At 42.1% G+C, this 9,202-nt stretch overlaps 1 protein-coding gene across 4 annotated transcripts in view; it reads right to left on the minus strand.

Moving 5' to 3' along the window:
- LOC105933655 (TNF receptor-associated factor 2) overlaps nucleotides 1-7,265 on the minus strand; it is a gene marked incomplete at its 5' end in the record, with an annotated part of 51,578 nt that extends 44,313 nt beyond the window's left edge. For all 4 annotated transcript variants that reach the window (XR_004932156.1, XM_036144675.1, XM_036144674.1 and 1 more), the window contains 5 exon segments: nucleotides 2,249-2,397; nucleotides 2,490-2,667; nucleotides 3,903-4,385; nucleotides 6,987-7,061; nucleotides 7,191-7,265. Coding sequence is in view for 3 of the 4 variants with exons in the window: in XM_036144675.1 (XP_036000568.1) it covers nucleotides 2,249-2,397; nucleotides 2,490-2,667; nucleotides 3,903-4,385; nucleotides 6,987-7,061; nucleotides 7,191-7,265 (960 nt within the window).
- Between the last annotated feature and the right edge of the window lie 1,937 nt (nucleotides 7,266-9,202).

Consider the following 9,202-nt stretch of genomic DNA (forward strand, 5'->3'; position numbering starts at 1 on the left):
TCTCTGTGTGGTGTGGAGGCTGCAGTGCCTCCGACTGGAAGAACGTGAGGAGAGTGGTGAGGACAGCAGAAGAGATCATCGGGGCACCTCTTCCCTCTATTAAGGACATTTCATCTCAACGCTGTGTGTCCCGAGCCTGTAACATCATCAGGGACCCCTCACACCCCCACCATGGACTGTTCTCCCTGATGCCCTCTGGGAAGAGGTTCCGCAGCATCCGGTTCAGGTCCAACAGTTTCTGCAAAAGCTTTTTCCCTGCTGCCATCAGACTGCTGAACTGCTGTTGAACTGCTGAACTATAACCCATAAACTCTGCACAACATTCGCATATTTGCACATTTTGCATCATTGCATCGCCATCTAGCATTACAAATGCTGCCGAACTCTTAGTTTTTAAATGCATTCTTGCACAAATGCCCTTTGCACAATCAAATTGTTTTTTAAAAAATACTCACTTGTACACTGTGACTTTCTCCTGCATTGTTTACATTTCAATTGTTTTTTACTTTTAAATCATTGCTGCATCCTATACTGTATTTTGAATCTACTGTAATCCACAAGCTGTATTCTTGCACAAATGCCCTTACACAATCAATTCTGCACATACAAATGGTTTTAAAATACTCACTTGTACACTGTGACTTCTCCTGCATTGTCTACGTTTAAATTGTTACTTTTAAATCACTGCTGCACCTTATACTGTAATTTGATTTTTACTGCAATTTACAAGCTGTATGCAACAACATTTCGTTCTGTACGCACTCTGCATACAAAATGACAAATAAAGTTGTCTAAGTCTAAGTCTAAGTACAAAGGCCCATAACAGAGTTCTCAATCGTTACCTGCGTAGAGCTTTTCTATCTGAGTCAAAAACCAAATGCTCCCCAAGAGTTAACAGCTTGTAGACCATCCTTTGCCTAGCCTGGCCAGCCTGACTGACTTACACCATGAGTATTCAATACACATGGCGTAAGTCAGTCTGGAGAGTCCTGCCTCCGGACCAATCACAGCGCAGAAAACGGGACTTTACAACCACAATTACCCACAATACAGCAGTGCTTTTCTGTAGCAATAACAGTCAAGACGGTGGCCACATCAGAGTTTTAATGATGGCCTTCATTATGTCCTGAATGAGCTGGATATGTTTTTACAACCTCAACAACTGGCAGCTCTGAGGGCTAAAACAGAGCCTGTCGCTTGGTGTTCATGTCACATCCGTAGTTCTCTGATTGGTTCTAACCTGTGTCTGCTGACCCTGTTAGTCCCGCCTTCGAAATCAGGCTCCATCCGCTGCTTTCCAGACTGACACGCCTCATTTGCGGTGTAAATCAGTCTGGCTTTGACAGCCATAAGTTGAAATAGTCATTGAGTCTCACACACTGTTGCCATCTGTAGCAGATCGCAACCGATGGCCTTAACATATAACTGTGGAAAACGTTGGTGCACAAAGAAGTCCCTGTTCAACTTGTGGATGGAAACAGGCTCAAATCCTCGGCCCTCCACCACGGTACTTAGAGTGCTTGTGCTGGTTTACATCTCATCTGTCCAAATCACATTGTGTCTGAAGCCTGGCCATTCATTCAGATGCAGTTTAGCGAATGTGTGTCCTGTCATATTGTCTTTAGAGAGAACTGGCTTTCTCCTGTCAACCCTTCCACATAAAACTGAACAATATCTGGAATACTGAATTTCAATGTGTGCAATATCAGAATCACTAAGGAGTGCTTGGATGCAAATATGTGGCTATTGGACATATAATTGGCCGGTTGGTGGGACTTTCAGTGCCGTGTTTGCCCACATCTGACATAGATCCAACAGATGCTGACTAAGGCCTAGAGAATCTCGACTTTATCTCCTGGCTTTGCCTCCACCCTGTTATTAAAGAGGTGCTCACAGCTGCTGGTGATCCGTAAATTAAGTCAATTTGATTAGCAGCACATGGCTCCTTTCATTTTTAAGTCTTCTGAAACAATGAGAGTCCACCTAGTTTTCACACCCACAGCTTTTCCTATTTGGCTGTCTCTTTTGACTAATAACTGAAATGTATTTATTAGGATGCGCTCTTGTAACGTGACTTTAGGCAGTAACGGAGCATGTTGGCAAGCCTACCATTTCTTCAGCATCAACTCCAGGTTAGGAGCCGGTTAGTCTTTGACTGAGCGCTAACCGAGTGATCTGGACCCAAACATCCACAGACTGATTTAAGACAGAACATCCTTGTGTTTTAATTGATTGCAGTGACATTTACCTTCTGATTGAAAGGCCACTTAAGGAGTGCGTCGCTGTGTCCTCTCATCACCACAAAGAACAGAGACAGGTGTGTGCCTCGGCCCGTCCCGTCACCGTTCAGGTAGATTCGTAAGCACATCTTGTAGCCGTATTTGCTCGTATAAAATGCTGGAAGACAGGATCAAACAATCAAGCGTAAAGCTTTTGGTCACTGCAGACCAGACACACTCGGTGAGAGCGTCTCCATACGGAATGCTCACCAGGGGAGAACATGGCAGGAGCACGGCCCGCCACGGCATCCTGCCTCTTCTTGGTGAAATCGGAGATCTTCCAGATAAAGACGCCGTCGTAGGTGGCTGCAGACATCTCCCTCATCTTCCCCTCCATCTCCACGATGGACAGGTCCCTCAGGCTTACTGTCCTTTCCAGCTGACGAACCTGCGGCAAAGCATCAGAGGATTGATACCACGTTTAGTTGGATACCTTCGATCCGCAGTCTACAAGGCTGTGGACACGGAATCAGGGCCCGATGAGAACGTTAGTGAGCAAACAGCATCGTGAAGACAGAGGAACACAGTAGACAGACCAGAGAGAAGGTTGGAGAGAGGTTTAAAGCAGGGCCAGGTTAGTAGACAAAATCTCAATCCAGTACCGGAAAATGGACAAAGTATGGCACAACCTGCATAGACATGACCGTCGCCTGAACTTACAGGCCTGAGTAAGGAAAGTATCCTCAACAGAAGCGGCAAAGAGGGCCATGGTAATTATGGAGGAGCTGCACAGATCCACCGCTCAGGTGGGATACCATTATTAGCAGATTCCACAAATCAGCCTTTGGGAGTGACGAGAAAATGTTGGATGGAAGCCATAAGAAATCTTGTTTACAGTTTTACAAGCCATGTAGGGGACACGGCAAACGGGTGGAAGAAGGCGCTCCGCCCAGGGGACACCAAAAATGACGTAGTGGAGAAGCGACAGTGACGTGAGACTGTTTTGATTCAGATAGCAATGGCGGCTCGCATCGAGGAAGCAAGCGTTAACATTGATGCTGCTATTTCTTCCGAGTTGTCCAATCTACCTAATATTGTTTCATTAAAGGAACATCAGAGAACGCCTCTGAAGGCTTTTGTTGGTGGAAACCATGTTTTCACCCTTCTCCCGACCGGATTTGGCAAGTTTTGTTTTTTCCTGCGTCGCTCTCATCAGCGTCACGGGTTAGCTTTGGTGTGAGTGGTTGAAATAGCACGTCGATAAAGATGACAGACAAGTGGCTTATCCAATCATATGCAAGGATTTTTGATAAGGCCCAGCCTTCTGAAACGCCATTCCTATGGATCTGTTCCAGATGGATGAGTGGAGCTAGGCGGAGCGAAATTCATTTGGCTAGGTCAGGGTCAGGTTACTATATTGCTACCTTTAAATAATTTTTCATCAACTTCTAATTTACTTGTAAGTTTAACCATACATAAGTTCAAGGTACTGTGGAATTTCAGGACATTAACGAGGAAATGCGTCTGAATGAGAAGCAACTATAGTGACGTTAGAGGTGAACCAAATGTTGGCTTTTACTGAACCTGCTGATGGCAGAGTGGCTCCATCTAAAGCTCCTTCATATACTGGGTATAATGTGGTGTCGTTTAGTAGGTAGGGAGGCTTTCAGGGCTCCTTCTTACCTTGTTGTTGAGAATCTCTATCTTGTCCTGGTCCAGTCTGTGTTGGCGGTTGTAGGCCTCCATGGTGGTACAGGAGCGCTCCATCTCTCGGTTCAGGACGCAGACAATGTTTTCAAACGTGTTCACCTTCAGCTCCAGCTCCTGGCAGCGTCGGCTCAGCTCGGCCACCTTGGTCTTCTCACTCTGGAGCTGCAGCTCCAGGGCGGCACCCAAGGCGCTGGGGAGCGGGGTAAAGGACGTGGCCAGGGTGAGAGCGCAGGCACCCTGCACGGGAGCTGGGCCGCCCCCACCAAGCTGGCTCATCTTCAGCTCCAGCTCTCTGAGGGACTGGTGGAGCCCCTGCAGCTTCTGGCTGGCCACCTCGAGGGTCTGTGGGTGCAGGCTCTCCAGACTCACCTTGATCCCCATGATGAAATGTAGAAGCAGGTTGAGGTGCTCGTATGAACACTGCCGCTCGTGGTCATGGATCTTCTCTTTCTCCACCTTGGAAAGAAAGAAAAGACAGAGGCAGTCACACAACAAGCAACAGCCGGTGTCTTTAAAGCGTCTGCTGCATGAGAACAGAGGGAGAAGAGAGGAAAATAATCCAGCATAAACGGTTAGTGATAGGGCTGGATGATAATTCAAAAACAACATATATATCAATCGATAGACGTATATCAATAGAAAAAAAGGGTCAATAAGAAGTTCAATAGAATAACAGCTTTCCTTCCTTTTGCATTATAGCTATGTAGATTAATTTTACATTCATTACATCCTCCCAACCAATCACAACGCAGACCCTCCATCACCAAGCTCCGCCCCTTCTTAGAGTTCAGAGAACATGCTTTCATTTTCTTTTTGAAAAACTTGCAGTTTTGGTAAAATGTTGGTTGAATAAAGGTTTGACTTTGAATTCAGTGTTTGTGTTCTGTATCTAAAAATTGGTCATTAAGCAAAAGCATAAAATGGCCAGGGCTGCACTTAAAATATAGGTTTTGAATTCGTTCATAATTATCGATATCGATCAATATGATTTCTGTCTTATCAATATGCTTTTTTTCTATATAGCCCAGCCCTAGTTATTGATTTTATAATGACAACAAACATCGCTTAAAAACAGAAAACATTACACCTTGGATTGGTTTAAGAATACTAACAATGAAAAGCTACCGTCATATTTCAGCTGAATACCGGCTCACTAGTCACACAAAATAGTGTGTGGCTCTTGAATTGAGTAGTCTTTGCAGTCCGAGAATCAGCGCAAATGGAACATTAAGCTAATGCTATCGTAAGACACCAGGAGTAACGTTTTCTGACAGTTTCAATAGAAAAGGCCTCATGTTGCTAGCCTGGTGACCTCCTCTGCAGCCATGTGCCGTATCAGTTGAGCCTCATTTGAACCACTTTAACTGCTGAACTGGCTTTGCTCCTGTGAAACAGGCAGTGGTCGCAGCACTGGCCAGAATGGTCACATCTTGTTGCCAGATTTCGCACGGAGACTTCAGGAGTCTGACAGAGTCTGTGTCTGAGCTACTCGTCAGAACCTCAGGGACCGGCAGCATACAAAGCCGGGTGTTTGATGTCAAAAAACAACCGCTGCAAAGTTTAGCTAGGGAGCCACAACTACATGTTGATAAGAACCTGTTCACAAATGGCATATGATCAAATACAGACTCACATCTGATTATGTGAGTCTGTATAGGGAAATTTAGCAGGTTAGCAGCTAAATAGGTTTTGTTCACTTATCAGAACCATAGTCATTTACTTCTGCCATCCTTGATTCTTACTTGTATGTCTAATGAAAAAGTTTCATATTTGTCAACATCTTTCCTTTTAAAGAATCTAAACCCACAGTTTTTTTTTAGCTAAGAAGGTGATTTATATATATGGGATTGATATGAGCCACGGCAGAATAAACGTAGTCCCACATAAGTATAGGGCAAGGTAGTGGGAGCATCATGCTAAGGAGTTGCTTCGTCATGCAGACCCTTAAAGTCAGCAATACCTTGTCCCTAGACAGGCAATGCCTTTGGGCAATCATGCTCACTGAGTGAAGCACAACAAAATGTATATTTGTATGTGACAGCTACAGCAAAAGAAACAATAACAGAATATAATATAAGGGAAAGAATGTAACCCTGAAACCAAATATTAAGCTTTAACAAAAACAGATTACAGGGCATAGGCTGGTATGAGAAGAAAACTGCTGAGCCCAGCATTTTCTCTAACATTCTTCCATGTCCACAGGTTTTACACCTCCTGTCCATTAGTGCCAGATTAAACTAGACACATGTAATCCCCACATTACAGTACAACAGTAAACTCGCGATCAAAGGTCGTTCTTACATGAATGCCACCCTAACCGAGACCCCGTACTGCGCTTTGTTTCTAGATTTTACAACCCTGTCTTTTTAATCATCTTTAATCTTTGTAGAGTAATAGTCTACATATTGCTGTTTCTAAGCCTGTCTCCGTCTAAGGGTGTCCTGCTAAAACCTAATCAGAAATGCACCCTTTCTGCGTTTCCACACGTATATTAAGGGTTTTATAAATTATACCTATAAACATTCTCTTGTTGAATGATCAACTTCCAGATTGACCACTCAGGGTATTTTAGATTTTAAACAAGGGATAATAAAACAAGTCCAAAATAGTCCAGGTTATAATTTAGCCTTGATTTAACCAACTTAACTGTTTTCTTTTCTTAGTGTCTTCAGGACACCCCTTAGGTAAATGCCCCCCTGGGCAGTGAGCCATTTGAACCAAATCAAAGACTGCTGCTGCATGTCAACGCTTCATATTGTCATGGTGCATATTTCTATGAACACAAGCATTATACTCAACAATACAAGATTTACCAGGCACGTGACAACACCCTCTCTAATAAATGTTAATGATAATAACTTGGCAAATTTAGTGAGACAGTCAAACAAGTAACATGTTTTAGATCGATGCAGGAAAGAGAACTTTATTTTACTGACCTTTTCGTTTGAATACGTCTGAAATAACATCTGGGACTTTGCCAAGTTATAAATGATGGCGTAGTTATCACAGTAGCCAGGCATGCACATATAGCAATTTGTGACAAAAGTATCTACTTACAGACGTATCGCAGCCAACAACATGAAATCTGCATGGTGTTTTAAATTTACTGCAGAACTTAATATGGTCCACATACTGCAAAACAAAACAAAAATGAAAGAAGCCAATGGCGTAAGGAATGTCAGACAGTTGCATCCCCGAGCTCAGCGCGGAGTGAGATTAATCTAACGGAAATGTGGAGGAGAGGTTAAACCAACAGGGTACCTTTTCACGGGGGATCTTTTTCTTTGCGCAGCCTTCACAGATCATCGGGTACTTTGGACAGATTTCATCATGAGCCTACAAGGATACCACACATTGGTTCACCACATGTTCTTACAGGAACTGCAATGCAACTAAATCAGGATGGCTTTTTTAAAGCTGTCTTATTCTGAAATTCAACATTTAAAATTACATGTTTTATTGTCTGGAGAGAAAAACAAAGCATGGTACAGTCAGATATTATCTGAAGCCAAAAGGAAAAGCTCAATATTAAGGCTAAGGCTGCACAAAATATCATGATATCATCTTTATTGCAATATCAATGTGTGCAACGTTAACAAGTCATAGGCCTGTTCGGCAGGCAATAACAGCACAGTGCATGGCAGATACTCTCCCTGTTGGATGGAGTCTTACTGTAAGAAATGTCCAAACTTGACTAGGATTATAATTTACCAAGATGCTTATATTTATAACTGCTCTAAGGATTTTTTATTTATTTTTTTACTTCTGTACTAATAAAGAGGACTCGGTGAAGCTGTCTTCCAGTTTACGCTTATTCTCATCTTAAACACATCTCTATTACCCCAATTACATAACAAATAGAAAAAATAACTTAAACTTAACTTTAAAACCTGGAAATGTCAATGAGATTAGCAATTACAGACCTGGTACTCTGTTAAAAGTGCTGAGGAAAGTTGTTTTAGAGCAGTTCTGGGATTATTTTGAATCAGACACCAGTAATTTAGATCCCTTACTATTTGGCTATAGGCAGAAACACTCAGCAGAATATACTATCTGCTTCCTGTTAGAAACGATTAAACAATCACACCCAATTAGTTCCGTGTGGCTGGTGAAAACCCGTGATGCTGTTGCAGAAAACCTAAACTCAAACTCACATATAATGTTAGCATAGCTGGATGCCTCATTCTTATCTATGAATACTTAAAGAGGAACAACGTGTCAGTGTTTCATTAAATTATTTTAAGTTCAAATTAAGCCTCACGTCCCAGAAAATGTGACAAGGAAGAAATATTTCAGGATAATATCATTTAAACTTTAAAACTGACTGTTAAAATCATTTAACACAATTAGCATTAACACAATTAACTCAACAGTCTTAAAATAAACAGCTTTGTATTTGAATGTTTAGTAATGATAATCCCACATTTTTCTTGAAGTCTAACAGCCGGCTTCAAACCCTTCTATTAGATCTGAGTTTTGTTGTTGTTGTTTTTGAACAAAAGTAAAATAACATCCCTACCACATTCACATGCATATGGGATTTACCCTTTTACAACAGGTAAAGGTGTGCCATGTTCCTCTCTAAGGTCATGCAGAGCATCGTTGATTGTTGAAGGACTTCAGAGAGAACTGTTAACTGGTTCTATGTGAAGACCATATGGTTGTCATTAGTGGTATGTTATTTTTTGTTACTCTAGTTTATTACTAATGTTTCTTGTCAGTAAACGCCCTTAAATATGTGTAGATTAGTTTGATCAATAATAAAACTACACTTTGATTGCAATATTATCTCCAGGTGATTTTTCTCAAGGTCTATGGATGACATGTTCTTCTATCTGATGGAAACAAATTAGACCACAGATCCTTTTAAATCTATAACTGGTCGTAGAATGGGAAAGGGGGGGGGGGGGTCAGCTCAGGTTGATAGATTGTTTGTGGTAAAGTGTTTTAATAGACGCTACAACTGTTATTAGTTCGCCATTGGATTTAAAGATTTAAGTGGACTTGCTCTTCCAGCTTTCGCGAATAGAACAGTAATTTATATTTGCCAAATATGGGAAACAGAAGTGCAGTAGAAGTGGTGACACCACAATTTGATTGTGTCAAACATCCTCCACTCAAGTAGGAAGTGGGAAGACAGTAAGTAGGAAAAGATCTGGCGTACCTGTTTATCTGAAATCCAGGAAATTGAACTTTTACCTCTCCACAGGAAAACCGCCAAGACTTCTGCAAAAACCAGTCCGTCAAATCTCAACTAGTCAATCGTAAATTCT

Source organism: Fundulus heteroclitus, chromosome 12, assembly GCF_011125445.2.
Source record: "Fundulus heteroclitus isolate FHET01 chromosome 12, MU-UCD_Fhet_4.1, whole genome shotgun sequence".
In the NCBI taxonomy this organism is placed as follows: Eukaryota; Metazoa; Chordata; class Actinopteri; order Cyprinodontiformes; family Fundulidae; genus Fundulus; species Fundulus heteroclitus.